At 38.0% G+C, this 18149-nt stretch overlaps 1 protein-coding gene across 1 annotated transcript in view; it reads left to right on the forward strand.

The window, feature by feature from the left end:
* LOC117382870 (VPS10 domain-containing receptor SorCS1-like) overlaps positions 1 to 14921 on the forward strand; it is a 76381-nt gene extending 61460 nt beyond the window's left edge. The window contains exons 24-27 of the mRNA XM_033980110.2: positions 6110 to 6209; positions 7897 to 8005; positions 12237 to 12391; positions 14582 to 14921. Of these exons, the coding sequence (XP_033836001.1) occupies positions 6110 to 6209; positions 7897 to 8005; positions 12237 to 12391; positions 14582 to 14640 (423 nt within the window). The 3' untranslated portion in view covers positions 14641 to 14921. The remainder of the gene's footprint in view (positions 1 to 6109; positions 6210 to 7896; positions 8006 to 12236; positions 12392 to 14581) is intronic.
* Positions 14922 to 18149: the final 3228 nt, after the last annotated feature.

Raw genomic sequence — 18149 nt, forward strand, 5'->3', positions numbered from 1 at the left:
GTTTGCTACACTTTTGTCACCAAATATAGAGTTCTCTTTGAAATAAGCAACCTTATTCAAACGTTGTGTTATTAAAGTGTTTTTTTATAGTGGTTTAGGGCCAAGACACATCAATTCACATCACGTCAATTTGTCATTTTCTTTCCTACCGCCAACAATCTAAAAGTGCTTTTTTAAAGCCCATTTTGGAATAGGAGCTATTGATCTTAGATGACTTGGCTTTCTTTTCTGCCCTTTTCTTTTCACAGTCCCTGGTTCTTTAAAGAAATATTATTAACAATAATTTTATTTTACAAATGTACAATTTCAGATACTCTGCTATTTTACCAGCTGTGCGTTGACTTTTACTCATTTATATCTTTCAGTTCTTTTTCCAATACTTTCCCCACCAAAACAATGCATCTCAATGAGCTACACACGCCTTCCTCCATCTTTGTCAAAGTTCAGTTATTGTCACATATAAAAAAAAACAATTTTAAGTGCAGCTCAGTTCTTCACTCCCCTGCACTGCGACGCAACTCCACCGATTGGCCCCAACTTTGACGAGAATAAAAGCAGACATCATTCTCATTGTGATGGATTACCAAACTCAGGGAAGTCTGAAGTCCAAAAGTATTTTCAGAGCACAGTGAGTTGAATGGGGTATCTGGCTGCTTGGTATGTAGGCAAAAGTGTTATGATTTTGAAAAGGTCAGTGGCGATGACGAGCGCACCACTCTGCCAGTAATTGGGCTAAAATATGGAAAACAGTGGCATTATCACGGATAGACAGCAAGAATGTTATTTATACTTTTCACAAACTTTTGAATATCACAATTTCTACTCATTTACCTGTCAGTTTGATGCATTTGGAACGTTTTGCAGCCACAATTCCCATAACTAAATTGTTCATAGGTCTTTACTTTCTGCATTTGACATAAATAACCTCTGCAACTACTCTCATTATAGCACACAGGATATCTGAGCTTTTATTACAAAGATTTAATGTCCCCACAGCTGGCCTTTATGGTTATGGTAGAATGTAATACTGCATAACGCCACTAGAGAGCAATGTCTTCACATGTATTTGACTGGACAACAGCTCATTAGAAATGCAGATAGTGGACATGTTTTTCCTATAGAAAGACAATAACTAAACAATTATTAAACAACTGTTTATTACAATATTAGTTAGCATATTTTGTTAACAATACCTGAATATTTGTTGCTTCAAAGTGTATACCCGCACACATTTATTCAAAAAACACATTCACTGTTCACAATGTATAGAGTCTAAATTTAGTCTAAATTCAGCACGGTGGTTGAGTGGCAACACTCATGCCTCACAGCAAGAAGGTTTGGTTCGATCCCCGGGTCACCAGGCCTTTCTGTGTGGAGTTTTTCATGTTTCTCCCCGTGTCTGGATGGGTTTCCTCCGGGTACTCTGGTTACCCCAATCAACCAAAACATGAACGCCCTTCGAGACAACTGTTGTTGTGATTTTGGGCATTACAAAAATAAAATGAATTGAATTTTATGTTCTCTATGTGACTAGTTATTACAGTAAATATTTATTGTAAACATTATTCGCTGGTCTGGTCACTAAACTCCCTGTGAGGTCAGCAGTGCTGTGTTACTGTAGGTCATGATGGAGGTGAATAAATGAATCTAAATTCTCTCTAGAGAATGGACAGCATTTCTAAGTCTCTGGTTTCCAACCATGCAACTTCTTCATTATTTTGTTTACTGTATTTAATTATGATTTTTATTGTCCATATGCTTTCAGTCACATCTCACAGAATATCCATAATTAGAACTATTTCATAAACTGTATGCAACAGGACTATACCAAGTCAAACTCAAGCAAAAATGTAGAGTAAAATCATTCATCCTCATTGAACAAAATGAATGGATACATTTGAAGAACGAGAGTGAGAGACTCATTTGTTGCAAATGCCCTTTGGAGAGTGGATTTTTCAGATATATGTCCTACAAGGAGCTCTATTCATCGTGGCCTGTAGTCAGTGTGTGTGCAGGTCACACTTCTGTGAGGTTCTACATGTGAGTCCTCACTTGGCTGTCTTGGCGATGTGCTAAACTGCACAAAGACCAGAGGCAGGTACCAGGTCTGCACTGGGCTCTGGATGTTCTTCAGATGCATCTTTCCTCAGTTGGTAATAATCCTCCTGCTGGGGAAGAGGCTTTGGAGACCAGGTCCAGCTCAGACCACACAGACTCCACTCTCATGTCCCTGAGGGGAAACAGGTGTGGAAGAACTTCCACCTGCGGGAATGTTCTGTGGCAGGATCAGGACAACTAGGTGCCTGCATTACAGACACAATGTTTTGGATTATAAGTTATACTTTAGTGCCATGTGTAGACTCATGACACATGACACAGACTCATGTTACAGTTTAAAATCTTTATGTGGCTTGGCCATTTCATTATATCAGAATGTCCCACAAACAAGCACAAATGACAGCACACATTTAAAACATGTTTCAAACGACTCTCACCTCATACCCAACCCAGCATGTCTTTGGTTTGATTCCCCAAAAGTTTTTTTCCGTTCTCTCTGTTTCATTCAACTTCCTCTCTGGATGCTCAATTTATAACCATTTTGTTTTTATGCTTAGATCTTTTAAATAAATGCTGCCTATGCTGGCTTCTATCTAAATACCAAGGAACAGAATATAAGCAATACGCTGGGTCAACCTGGGTCATGAGATCTTTGACATTTGAAAAAGTTGGCAAACAAGTATCCTGATACTTTGGTTTGAGTTCAACCTTTTTAATATGTAAACAATATGCTAATCAGAGCTTTATAGACAGACGTGTGTGTTCATCACCACGGCAGGGACATTGTTTCCCAAGCAAATATCATTTTGCTGGCTCACAGTCAGTCCTGAACTGACTTAATAGGTATTTAATTACATTGATGCATCATATAATTGGCACCAGCGTGGAAGGGAGATGTACTGGGGCAGGCGGGCTGGATTGGGAATTAAAGAGATGTATTTATCTAAAAGCCTGTCTGATTACCTGGCAGAATCGCACCGATAATAGGGCAATAAATCTTTCAGTTCAGTCTCCTCCTCATCTCATCTCCAGTGAGTCGCAGCACTACTTGGAGGCGTCACGTCAGGCGGCCTGAGTGAGAGCCACACACGAGCATGTGCGAAGCCTGGTGCGCCTTATTAAAACGTGTAATAGATTTACTGACCCTGATATGCCACTAGAACAAAAAGTAATTATTCATACTGTGTTGGAGCGGTCTAATTTTAACCAGTGGAAAAATTTGAGAAGAGCGAGATGGAATTAGTGAGGCATGGTTAAGGACTCCAATGGGCTCTGGGAAGACTTTTTGGAGGTGTGTTAAATGACTTCATTTAAGTGTGAAAAGGAAAAGAGAACAGAGGAGAAATCAAAACAGTGATTGTATTGTATAAAACAAACTTTGATGCACAATGGCTCTGCTTGAATGCATCTTCAGGAGAACAGAGATGCAAATTGACTAGATAGGTTTCCTCTGGCTTTTGTGACTGGATAAACATCCGGTGAACGTGCTTTTTACATATTTTAACTTAATGTCTACGCTCTGAGGGTTTACTTGGTGGCATTGTGGTTAATAATCATGGCACTAGTGTTACGAGTTCTTAGAGGTCCAAAAACCTTACTCAACTAAGAGTTACGTTACTTCAAAATAAAACGACTGAAGTAATGGTGGAAGAAATTAATAATAATAATGATGATAACAATAATAATAATAACAATAGAGCTTTTACAGATGCTCAAAGTTGCTTTACAGTTTCATGCTGTATTCATTAATTCCTTACTCTGTGCTGGTAATCTTCTACTGCTGCCCTGGGGCAGACTAGAGGAAGCGAGGCTGCCAATCTGCACCATTAACCCTCAACCAACACTCAGTCACACACCACTTTCATACTACACAATGTGGGTGAAATGCTTTGCCTAAGACACGTGGCACGTGATATTCCCAGTGGTCTCCCATCCCAGTACTGACCAGGCCCAGCCTTGATTCACTTCAGGCTTTGAACAGGAGGTTTGGCCAAGGCTAAACAAGTTTCCAATCCGTCCATTTTCTTCTGCTTATCTTTGTTTCAGGGGAAGTAAGAGAAACTGACATAACATCTGAAGACTATTGTTCTGTCGTAAAGCAAGACACATCCCCCTCCCTACACATGTGGTGTGTGAATGTGTGATTCAATGTGTGATGTTTCTGTCCCAGGGCAGCTGTGGCTACAGTGTTACTTTACCACCACTAGATATAGAGTTAATGAAAACAAAATTGTAATCGACTTTGTGCTTTTGGACAAGTGCCCTTATGATTATAATGAGCTCTTTCAGTTTCTGCCTGTTACTTTTGTAACTTTTTCAAATGGTTGGCCTTTTATTCCTCTTGTGTAATAATGTGATGGAAAAAACTGTACTTAAGGAACTACTTTTTGAAAAATGGGTTATGAGTAGCAAATTGTAGTGTTTAGTGTAACTCTGCCTGTGGTAAAACTTGGAAGCAGTAGTTGCTCTAGCTGTAGTGGCAGTAAAATGATATACAATCATGATTTCTCAGGCTACTTTTGTGTCCATTTGATTAGTTCAGTATAATTTCTTCTACTTCACCGTAGATTTTAAACACTCTTATCTAAGCAGACCAATGTTTTCTGAAAGCCAAGGTGTGTGACCCTGGATTCTTTTTTGGTGAGTTTTTAGTAAAATAGCAGAGGGATTATATTGTGAAAAGCCACTGCTCCGGCTACATTGCTAATAAGGGCTGAACGATTTGGGAAAAATAATGATTTTTCTGACAAGCATTGGAATTAGATAATAATTTTAATGAATGAATTAATTAATAATAGCTCACATTTTAAACACATCCAGAAGAGCTGACAAAATATTGAAATATGAACTGACAAAATACTGTAGAATCACATCAGAATAGGCTATTTGCTAATTGCCAAGTGTTAATTTCATCAACTAAAACGTTTTCATCAATATCATGTTTTTGCTGATTAAGTGAATAAAACTAAATAAGTAATAACTAAATAAAAACAAAATACAAGTAATCATAAAGACTAATACTAATCATAAGGACTAAAATTACAGGCATTTTTGCTGATGTGACTAAAATGAGATATTGTTGTCATCAAAAAAATCTGATATTTTCATCAAATGATCAAAAACTAATCATGAATACACGAAAGGAACGAGGGGAAACTGTATTCAAGTTCCACTTTTCATGTATTTATTTTATTTATTTGGTTTATTTAACAGGGACAGTGTACATTAATCAACATTTCTGTAAATGTACCAGATTTAGCCAGAAAGACAATTTTTCATCTTTGGTCCCTGGACCGATGTTAAAGCAGTCACCCTGGAATGTAACAATAAACATTATGCAATATATTTTACAACAGTGCAAAATAAAATCAACAGTTCAGGTGAACTAGTGAATACACTCAAACAATAAAAGCCATTACACACACTACACATGACACACACATTACAGTAGAACACACAGCAGCACAAACTAGTGCTCACAGGTTTGATGAGTTATTAGCAATCCCAGATCTTGGCCGAAAAAAAAAATCCCAGTGTCTATGAACACGTCTGTCCATGTCCAATGGAGCAATGCAATACAAACTGCTATAGGTAAACACAAAATCTATATTTTCTGGTTGACTAAAGCTGTTATGGATTTAGTTGACTAAATTGTAGTGACATTCTCATTGACTAAAACTAAAAATAATGAGTTGACTAAAGGGAAGTCTGGGAGTCCCTGCTTAAGCGTTAGATGGATATTTGACTAAATCTTGATTAAATCATTTTAGTCAAAAGACCAAGACTAACACGCTATTAAAATTCTTGTCAAAATGAACACTAACGTCCATTCAAATAGTGTTTTTGAGTGTGATTGCCCTTCTTGGCTTCTTTGTCAATCTCAACCTTGGTCTTATTCCTCAACATCAACATTTCCTCCTCTTTAAAAGGAAATCTAAATTCTGATTCATAATTCAAGCTGTCGGAGAGGGCTGAAATATTGATGGTGGGATATTGCAGTGCAGCCGGGCCGTGCTAACTGACTCTTCTCTGCTCTGTCACTCTCTCGTAGCTTTCTCAGGTCCTGCTAAGTGCTCTGAATCAGGATCTGGTCCAGTTTGCACTCAAGCCCGGCGTGCAGGTGAACGTCTACGCCACGCGCCTCTCTCCAGGTCAGTTCGAAGCACACACACTTAAGCACACGCCTGTCACGGAAAGTTTTTTACGAAATGGTAGTGTTAGGTAAACTTCGCACTTTTAATAGCCGTGTAGATGGAAAGAGCAAAACCAGATTGAAAGTTGAGTGTTTTTCTGAGATGTTTGAGGATTATATTTGATAAAACGGCGCATAGTGAGAAGGTGCCCGCTCGTCAGCGACGCAGCCACCATCACTGACACCATCAGTGATTGATCTCAGCTGTTAATGGCTAATGACCTCAGAGATTTTTGAAAGCATCACAGTTTGTTTATGTTCAGGTAAAGGAAATAAAATACTCCTTTCAAGACATTCAAAATCTAGGATGTAGTCTGTTAGTGCAGTGTTCCATATCTAATCAATATTTTATCATTTTAAAACCAATAAATGGTACATTTTTGATAATAGTAATCTATTACAAAATGCATAAATACACACTAGAGCTACAGTCCTTAAGTTGTTTAGTCGATTAACACTGATGGTGTCTTAGTTGACCAAAATTTCTCTTAGTCCACTTATTATTTTGATTATATGGATTAATAAGGGACAACAGCAGAGAGAAGATGGCAAGGACTGAATCATGAGTTTCATCTTCCATGTTACATATAAATACACAGTTTTGTAGTACTTTCTTTCACACAAATCGCACAAATCCTCACAAATGTGCGATGACATGTCCGCCTGCCCTCCATTGAGTATATTGCAGCTCTTTGTGGGAACAATCAGAGCTGTATGCACTGTCTGTACCTACAGCAGTTATTAAAAGAGCTGTACCAGATATTCAAATTGTGTTAAAAACAGAACTAGTTCATTCAAACAGTTTGTAGTCCAAAGTCATTCCTCATGTACCTTATGCATTTTGAGCAATCTAATTATTTGCCATAAAGTTTATAAGTACTTTTCACAACTTAGAGGCCACATCAATTTTGATATTGCAGTAATGCTAACAACAAATAACATGCTAACAGCGCACTTTCCGTTACATGTTACAATTGAAGGCAGACAGCACATAGCAGATATATTTTGACCTCAAGAGCTGCTTTTACTATGTATGTGTAATAGGGCAAGACACATTTTGCTCAGATACATGGAACAAAATGGGTAGAAGGGTTTTAAGTATTTTATTTTTATTGCAAACCCTGAAGAAAGAGCCAAATTCAGAGAGTCTTTTGGCTGTGTGAGGGTGGTCCACCTCTGCCTCACTCACTCACTCGATGTCTAAAAAAGCTGTTCTAAAGCTGTGAAAATGCATGCATGTGAATACTAATGATGTGGATGTGGGTTTGAGACCAGTGAAGTAGTAAAATAGATTTCAATACATACTGTACTTCTTCCTTTCATGGTTTGATTGTTGTATGCAGTTTATTGAAATGCAGGACTATATTGAAATGTATATAAAATCATAATAAAGCCAGTCTTTGTTTTTCCAGAAATCACAAACATTATCAATATCTACCAAAACTTTTTAGTCGTACTAAGTGCAGTAGTACTATGCACTAGTGAATGCAGTAGGCTTACCTTAAATATGCTTAGAGACATGCAAAAGTTATGTATATGATGAAAAATTAGTTCTGGGTGAAACTGTGTCGTATTATATTTCTGGTGTTAAAGTTGTACAAATACTGTTGTTTTCACTAACGTTTTGCCTTTGTTTTATCTTGCAGCTCCTCTAGTGGACAACAGTGAAATAGTTCACAGCAGCACGGCCATCATAATGCTGGTGTCTGTTGTTCTAATGGTCTTGGCCATTTTTGTCATATATAAATTCAAAAGGTAATATGCACACACACACACACACACACACACACACACACACACACACACACACACACACACACACACACACACACACACACAAATATTTGCACATATAAAGTAGCAGTTGACCTAGTACTGTAAGCAACTCTACTGAAATCTCTCCGTATCCCCCCACTCACATCAATGATACATACTGCTCTATTTCCTTTGTCTGTTTTGTAAATGTGTTTGCATAATGGCCTTGTTTAGCACTGGCCCCATTACCTACTAGCAAGCGCTGTGCTCCTGAGCTCCTAAAAGTTTCCCCAAGTATTTAGACTCTCTATATATCTGAGTTATGGACAGAGGCGGTACAATAATAGCCAGGAGAAATAAAACAATTCCCCTCTGTCTCAATCTGTGGAATATTACCGGGAATGACAGTCTAATCAATTCTCCCTGAGAGCTCAATGGGTGTCACAGTCCTGCAGTTATCAATATTCATCTATCTGACAATGTGAGGGCTGACCTTTTGGAAATGCTAAACACCGGCATCCAAGGTGAGGCATACACTGCACAGGGACGGCAGCAAAGGTTGAGGAGATAAGTCCAGAGACAACATATATTATACAGTGAGGGACATACAGTAAATAGCATCCCCTGCTCCCTCTAATCCCATGCCAATCACACGGGATAGCCTTGAAAGCAGTTTTGGCAGCTTTCATTATAAAAATAAGCATCCCATCATCCAAGAGTCTTAAAAGTGGGGAAAACATTAAATTAAATCTATTCAAAATGCATTTGCCTTGTGTAGAGTCTTTTACAAATTAATATATAGCATATGGCAACAGATGCACTCCCTAATTACACTGATTATATTTATATACATTTAGTTTTGTACTATATCCTCTTTAATTCAGTATGTAAATATGCATTTTCTAGTAATACATTTTAACATTGAATTTAAAGAAGCACTGTAGCTTTTGTGGTTGAGGGTTCACCATTGGCACGTTTTTCCTTTCCTTGGAATGCAACACATTAAATAATAATATACAGTATCATTCTAGCATTTATTTTATTGCAGGCGTTTTTGTTGTTCAAAAATACCTTCAAGTAACATGTATTCTTACTGTAACTTTGGAGGCTACCTACTTGTCCTCATGGGGATGGACGTAACAGTGGAACATTCCAGGCACAGCAACATTTCCTTTAAAACAACCTTGTACTGGACCCCCGACCAAAACCATTATAATGCAATGTAGTGTTGTCACGATACACACATTTAGAATTTGATTTTGATATAAAGGAATAGACTCAATACAGATTCTGATGCCATGATGACAATTCATCTTTGGACAGTAGAATGTGTTTTTCAACATTAAATCACAGCACTTTCTTTTATATCACCATGTGGTCATATATCTGTGTAATCCCTGAGGTGTCCTGGTATTTTCCATAGTGGTCTAGTCCATGTGTCTTATACTTGTTTTGATACAGTTCAAGATCATTCTAAAGCTGTTCAGGAAAGGTTCACCTCTGTCCTGTGAATGTGACTTTTTTAGTATTGAAACCTGCTCAAATGAGTGTCTAGTTTTAGTATTGATCAGTATGTGATCTTTGATACTTCAGATAATCCTAGTCCAATGTGGCTTGCCAGAAAGTCGACCTATTCAGGTCCAGATCAGACATTCTTTATATTAAACTTTTTGCCTACGTGCATGTTTTAGGCTAAAGGTTATAGACACACATAGCCCCAACACAAAGCAGGTTCTTGCTGCTCTTTGATAAATTCTTAACTAAAATATCTGTCTTTTTGCTCAGTGAATGTGGATGTGGCATTTAACTTTATTTTCAGTGGCATTCAAAGAGTCCTAAGAAGTCTCCAATTTTACCTGTAAAATCCTCTATCCTGTTTTTAAGACATTAACTTTCAAAAAGCTACTCCAAATGTCACTGCGGCAGATGTAGACGCACGCCACACGGGGAGAATCTGAAATTAGAAATGCAAGATGTTAGTTTTAAGTAGAAACGAGGGGCTGCATCTGAGGGGGATGAAAAATTGATTGAAAACTAAGGTGAACAATATGAGAGTGAGAGTGCAATGCCCCATGGAATGCTCCAAATGCCTGAATTTCTCTTGCTCCTCTGCATCATCTTTTTATAGATAGTGAGTGTTTTATGCTTATGTGCTCCATTTTACTCTACATTTTATTATAAGGCACACGTATTAACATCTGGTTGATAACTGACACACACAGGCTCCAGAGTGCGACCAATTTGAGTGAACCTGACAGATCGTCACCTCATCCTTCTCCTGTGTCCTCTCTCCTCATTATTAATGTGGATTAAATAATATAGAGCACATTAAAATGATTCTTTAATTGACAACTAAATGAAAAAAGACCAGAGCACTAAAGCCAGGCTGAGCTGAGGCCGATGGCTCAGGTCACACTCTGGTGCACGCAGCTAAATGCACCGCAGAGCTCAGAAGTCTGACTTTTTTCATCTATTTGTGAATGAGACACAGTATTTACCTTTAAAGAGCAGCGTCAAACTCACACATCCTCCACACTGGGTTTAGGTCCTTTAATGAAGCTGCAAGGTGGAAAAGAAAAATAAATCTAGATGTCAAAAGAGGTCTCACTCTGCACTTAAAAGATCCTTAAAAGCCCAGACCTCTCACTCTGACTAGTGTTTGAAGCCAACATTTATTTAATAGCTTTTTATGAATTAAACCTATAGGCTTCTAACTGTCTAACCGTTTAAAAAGGTAAATTCTTGATGTCATTTGGTCAAATAAACAACATTTAATAGACTAAAATAAACTAAACTAGTCATTATTGAAAAAATTGAATTGTATATCTGGGTACCCAAATCATGTTCTGGTGAATCTAAATGTCTGGAGTCTTGATACATGTCAGTGGTCGACTCGTTAAAGAGGGCGTATTATGTAAAATCAACTTTTTGGAGCTTTCTGCCATGTTAAGTCCAACACTCATCAAAAAACATACCGACAGGTTTTAGATGTCATCCAGGCATGTTTCAGTAATTTAGTGATCTCTCCGGGGCCTTATTCGAACCCTCATCACAGTTAGCCGTGAGATTCTGTCCAATGCTCCGCCCACAAGCTTACATCATCCATGCTCCTACACGAGTTCTCCATAAATATACAAAACTTGACAAACCTGATGCAGACCTACACCTGTAGTTTAATTGGCAGAATGATTGTATTGTGATAGTGCTCTGAAGGGGAAGTGGCAGGGGGACTAAATACAAGGTAAATATGTTATGTGTTCGCAATTAATACCCCATAGAAGTAAAATGCCCCTCTTTAAAGTCAACTGTTCATTTATTATATATTTATTTGGCCCTTAATATCGTCTTGTTCTGCATAACCTTAGGCATGCTGCTAATTAGGCCTTTACTAACACTGCCCTATCAACAAACTCATTTAAACTACTTATGAGTGTGATGTTGAGATATTTACACATGAATTATGATCCTAATAGGCTTTGATAAGAAGGATGTTAAGGGCTAATACTGCAAGGAATGTAGTTTTTACTCATTAATGCGCAGTAAATATGGCTAACTCTTATATAACATCAATAGGAAAGTGTTAGTTTTGTCTAATTAGCAGCACAATATGGTCATGCAGAATAAGACATTACAAAGGGCTGAAATACTAATCACCATGAATGTATGTAGAATTTGTATTCAAGTAAAAGAATAGTTACATGGTAGTTACAAGTGTATATCAAAATCCTACTTAAAATACTAGTAAACAGTTAGTTCCGGTTTTAGCAGCATTTCTCTGACCTCTGGTGATGCAGTGTGTATGTGTGTTTGTAGATGTTTTTAGATGTAGATGTTTGTAGAAGCGGCAGATGCAGCAGTGAGACAGTTGCGGATTGGGATGATACCAGTTCTCCCTATTGATTACATTGCATTTTCCAATGAAATACTAAAGAAAATATCCAAAGGTAAATGCACAAATGTTTATGCTGATCATTTCTATTAGCAACAAGACGCCAGAACTCACAACAAAAATCAGCATTTCATCAATACTCACTTTAACTGCTCCACCTGTATTAAATAAAATGGGCTTATAGGATGTTGGCATCATCTGAAATGCAGCAATTTGTAAGTAGTTACTTTCCTCCTCTGGCAGTTAGCTCGATGTTAATAAGACTACTGTAAAATAAAGTGTTAGCAACAGGCCGTTTTTATAAATTTTATTTTCTCTCCCTTCCCCTTGTGTACCCTACAGGAAGATCCCGGGCATCAACACTTACACAGCAGAGCAGCCAGACAAAGAACAAGAGGTCATCCCGACAGTGACCTCCATAGCAGAGCCGGACCCGCAGGGAGACAAGCTGACCTCGCTGGACCGCGTGGATGTTCACTTAGACTCCAAAAGCAGAGGTACTGTCATGTCCACTGCTTCCTCAGGGTGCCGTATAGTTTTCCCTCTGTTCACTGGAGATGTTTTCAGCGCACCCACAAATAAATTCACATTACAGTTTAGCCTGTAGTTTTGTATTACTCACAGAAACATAATTTTCTGTGTAGCTATCTTGTTAGGTACATTTTGATTGGTTATGGGTTTACAAACAGCCAACATCTTAGTAAGGAAGTGTATTTTGCAGTTGTATTTGCCAGTTCATAACAATAATAAAACAGTTCTAATATTAAGCGTATATTTCTTAGTTAGTGCTATCCCAAAAATGTATTATTTCAACACATTGCGATACAGCAGCAGATAGATGGGGGATGTCCATTGATTTTCATTAGATAAAACTTTATAGTCTTTTAAAAATGTTGTGTTCTGCTGACCCCCTGCGCATACATTACCATAGTTTATCGCCTGTTTTATTATCTGCTCTCCCAGGCTACGCTGCATTGTTGATGGCTACAGGTGTATAGTAAATAAGGCATTGTATAAATATTGGTGTCCCTTTGGAGAGCCAATTAACTATATACTATAACTTCATGTTATAGTGAGGAAGACAACAAGAGGAAAACACCATGTTGCTAGTTTTTGGGAGTGAATGAATCTAATACAGCAGAATTACACAAATATATGCTTGGTGTATAGCAGTGTCCCAATAGTACATTTATAATAGCATTAGTACTAATACGGACTGCTCCAGGCATGTTGAAAACTAACATTTAGCTGAAATACTCACATCCAGACCTAATCACAATCTCATCTTTGCTTCCAAAGATATTGCTACACACAATTTTAAAAACAATTAGTATTTTCTCAGTTTGGCCCTGTATCATTTTAAACTGTATTTTAGGTGTTGAATTTTGATTAGTCTGATACGTAGCCTGAAAACCCAGAATGTCGTTGTCGGTACACACTAGAATACACTGTTATTTGTGTACCCTCAGATTTTCACACAAGAAAACTATTCATTGTTACCGGTGAGGTGAAAACTTTTTGTTTGGTATTTGTCACACTTTTCAAATGTGTTTAACAGCGAGCGGCGTTCCTCTCTGAACCAGTGTTCCTCTTCTCCCCACTCGCCAAGCGCTGACACACTGTCAGTAGCTTTTACAGGGACTATTTCATCTTCTAAAAGTAGTTCCAATTAAATCTGCTCAGGCACAAATGTTAGAGCAGTATCTCAAACCCTCAGCACATAGAACCAAAACTCAACAATTAGGCCGACTAGAGGTAGAGAAATCCTCTTTTAATTGGGATGAAGTGGCCATTTAATACAGCAATAAAAAGTTACTGCAGAAGTCATGACAGCAAGTCTAAAATGAAGATTCAGCACAGGAAAAGCGGTAACTAACATCTGTTATTTCGTACAATTCCAAATCATTTACAAGAAACTTTAATGTAGGAAAACAAAGTCATATCAGAAGAATTTTGTGGGTAAATTCTGTTGATTCTATTCTGAGAACATCAATCTGTTATTGCACCATTGAAATTTGTGCATTCTTAAAGGACCAATCAGAGCCAGGGACGTTTTGTGATAACATGAAGAGGCTATTAAAACCTCACCAACTGGCAGCTCTGAAACACACATATTTTTGAATTAGAAAAAGTCTAAAGTACTAGTCCCACTTTGAAGTTATACTCAAATCAAATCAAGTCAGACTATTTTTGAGGAAGTTGTTTGGCTAACCAGGCTACACAAATACAAGCCACAACTGGAAACCATTAGTTTTTATCAATTTTAGTTGTTTTTTCAACCATATAGTGTCAATAATTGGACATATTCACAAGTGAATTCTTCCTTCAGAAGTAGCATTTTCCAGTGCAGGGTTATGCCAGGCTGTGTTGGTGACAGCGTTGCATTAGTATTCATGCATGAGTAAAACACAATCAAGTGCAAAGTAAGGCGAATGTCGGTGTGAATTATTTGACCCAATAAAATAATTAGTGCATCAGGAAGGAAGGCAGAGTGGTGAAAGCATTTTCATCAAGAAATATCTGCATGGTTCCAGTTGATTTACCTCCAACAGTGGCTAAACAATCGACCCATCCAAGATAAATGTGTTTGCTTGCACAAAATACACTTTTATGCATATGGCTACATAAAACTCTGTGTGTGTGTTTGTGTGTGTGTGTGTGTGTGTCTGTGCCTTGTCCCCTGCCAGGCTACCTGCCATCTCACGCAGACATCAAACTCCCTGATGAAGCGCCCCATGTGTTTTAATGGTGAGAGTCTATGACCGCCTCCAAAGCAATACATCTTCTTTGGCAGTTACTTCCAGAAGCCCATGAATCCACGGTCACAATGAACAGTCTCGGGTGTTTTGTGCCCATGCATGGACGGACCAGCTCACACTGTGCTGCCTAATCCCTCCGAGGACACTGTACAGATTTATACTCGCTTCTGGAGGGGGACAAAAACTGGAACACTTTTTGACTGGAAATACTTGTATTTTTGCAAGGACGCTTGATCTTTTTATGTAAATAATGTACATTCATAATGGACACGGGTTGAAGTCATTTCTCTCAGCTAGTTATGGCTGTGTTGGTTTAATGTAAAAATATCCAGCAGTGCAGATGTTGAAAAATGTCTGCAAAGAATACTGTGCAAAAGTGTTTGGGAGGTGTGTAAAGCGTACCATAAAAATGTGTACCAGAATACATCATATGATGCATTGGCAACAGTGGCTCAAAAGTCTGTACTTCAAACACAGAGCTGTCCGTTTGAATCTCATTCTACTTAGTAAATTCTGTTGTAGCTTTTAGACAGGCACTTTCTTCATCTTGAATGTATGTAGGATCTGATATGAGTCAGACTTTTATTATAAAATCAAGTCATGTCGGGCAATGCTCAAACCTTGACTTTCACAGTCTTTTCTAGTTAAAGGTGCACAATGTAACATTTCTGATGGAGAGTCTACACCTGCTTGTCTCTGTGAAGATGTTTTTTGCTTTGCCTGAAATGTTCCACTGTATGACATTAAACTTTTATATACAGGTATTCCTGGGCTTCCAGGGATATAACTTAAAACATGTGTATTCTTACAGTGAGCAAACTCGCCTCCACAGATGTGACCTGTAACTTGACCTGGGTTTATTTCCATGGGAATAGTTCCTTGTAGAAGATTGTACAGGTTTAATGCCACTACTAAGATGTGTGGCAAAGTGATAACATCTCTATATAGACAAATGTGATGGACATGAGTGATCTTGTCAAATCAGTTTTGACTCCATCATTTTTCCCCACACCTCCCTTAAACTTTTGCATAGTGCTGTTCGCTCCTCTTTCTTCTTGTGTTGTGCCGTTTACTTTGTTAAACTATGTGAAAGTGGCTTATCAGACTTACAGCAGAGACAGTGAGGGGCGCGCGGATTCATTAAGCCTCGTACAATCACCAAATCTTATCTCTCCATCCTCATCAAATGAAAGCTCACAATATCCACGAGATGAAGAAGCCCCCCTCGTCCCACATCTGTGTATTCCATCAAGCTGTGCCTCCCCCACCCCTCCCCCCACCGCCTCCGATGTTATACATGTCATAACAAAATGTCCAGCTGATGACTGAAGAAGATAGACTTTCAATAGTCAGTAGCAGCACTATAACAGCAATCCCTCTTGTTTTAAGGAGACCCAAATAAGTCAGTCTATTGCAAAACTCCACTTCATTTCCATCAAAAATACATGTATATATCTGCTCTCTGTCTACAATATTCTTTTCTAGCTTAAGGAATCCATCTGACTTTTTAAACTTTTTTTTTTTTTTATTGCCGGGAGCAACCGTTGTACAGTTTCTCCAGTAAATTTGAATGTAATGTTGTGAATTTAATTAGTTTGGTTTGCAACAGAGAAAGAGAGAAAGACGTAGCTAAGACATGAGGCATGCTGGGAAGTCTTTATGCCTGTGTTATTTCAGGTCGAGACCATTTGCAGACAAGGCTGGGGTCATGGGGTCCAAGGAGAACAAATGGATGTCAGATTAAATGTGTACGGCTATTTATACAAACATTTATGGAGTTTTGTCCCATTATGTGTAGTTTCTTCCGCTTCAGTTTGGTTCAGATACAAAGATACATTATAACAAGGCTTGAAGTCGTGTTATAATGCTGTTACCTCCTTAAAAACATACCTGGCTTTGTGTTTTGTTTCATTCAAACAGGTTTGAGTAACACTGTATTAAGTCTGTCTGTGTCTCCAAAACTCAAAATGCTCTGTTCCACCTTGTGATCTCATGAAGTGATAGTTTTCAAGTTAACAGCTTTACCTTTTACCTTTAGTTCAGTAAAGATTGACAATTCTAGGGCTGAAATGAGCCTGATTCTAAGGTGTATGGAGTTTACAAATACAGTGAAGCACTTCCTGTATTACCACATGACATCACAAGGTGGAACAGAGTTTGAGAGAGCTTGAGATAATCTCTTACAGATTTACAACTCCATCCTCAAACCCAAAACAAATAGGAACAAAGAGAACAATAGGTGGCCATTACTGGTTGAATAGGGTCGTTAGCGGTTTACAGTTTCAGTGTAGTCAGCCCCTCCCTTCAGATAGTTATAAGGCAGTGTCCACCAATAATCTGACCAGAACTGAAGAAGCGGCTTGGACGAGCAGCCAAACGTCTTCACTCCTATAACGATTTATCCACTTGACAGATTTAAATTTTTGCTGTGAATCAGAAATGGAAAACTGTGGGATTACACAGACATATTTTGCATTTATTCATTATTGGTTTTTTTTTCCAGTGCTGAAAAACCTTGAAAAACCTGCATTCTTACTATGTGCAGGGTGGCCTTTCCACAGATCTGAGCAGTGTAATTTCTAAATGAGGGTCTGTCATCACATCGTCTCCTTGGAGATGGATGTGTTTAATGCCAAACTGTGAAATAATCCAGGCAACATCTCTTTGTGCTGCTTTGGTGCTTTGTGCGCCTTTAAAGTTCAGATACTTTTATGATGCCAGTTAATCTTTGATATGTGCGGATTTGTCTAGTCAAGTTTTTATCGTCACATAGACAAAACGGCCCACGCAAGAGCGAAATCACCGGCTACTCCAGACTAAATACACACTCACGTATGTCGTCTACTCTTTGTTTTACTTCTAGTCTTTTCTGTATAATCATCACAGCCTTGTCTGCAAATACATTTACCCTATAGTTAGTTGGTACTTTAAGCTGTGAAAGTCATTACATTGTTTTTGTAATTTTATTCATGTACTTTCAACTATACTTTGTCTATACTGGCACTTTTTGAGACATTTATTGCTTTATTCATTGGTAGAGCAGTCTGATCCACTGACCCACATCGATAGCGGTGCAATTCCAGCTCCCACTGATGAATGCTGTCGTTGTGTCCTTGGGCAAGACACTTAACCCAGCTCACCCTCAGTGTCTGCGTACACTACTGTATGAATGTGTGAGTGAATGGGTGAGTAGTTTCTTGGTGTAAAGCGCTTTGAGTGCCTTGAAGGTGGGAAAAGCGCTATAGAAAAATGTGACCATGGCCGTTTATGTTTACAAGTTAACTTACTTTTATAATAATAATAATAATAATAATAATAATAATAATAATGAAAAAGCACGATAATTATTATTCAAATTTAGCTTCAACTGACAAACACTTCTGGACATTTTTTTCCCTTTCCTGTCAGTAAAAAAAAAAAGTGTATTTAATTTATTTTTATTTTTATCATATATGTATTGATTTATTTATTTCAACTTGATGCATTCATCTATGAA

The sequence above is a fragment of the Periophthalmus magnuspinnatus genome, chromosome 15 (assembly GCF_009829125.3).
Source record: "Periophthalmus magnuspinnatus isolate fPerMag1 chromosome 15, fPerMag1.2.pri, whole genome shotgun sequence".
NCBI classification, from domain to species: domain Eukaryota; kingdom Metazoa; phylum Chordata; class Actinopteri; order Gobiiformes; family Gobiidae; genus Periophthalmus; species Periophthalmus magnuspinnatus.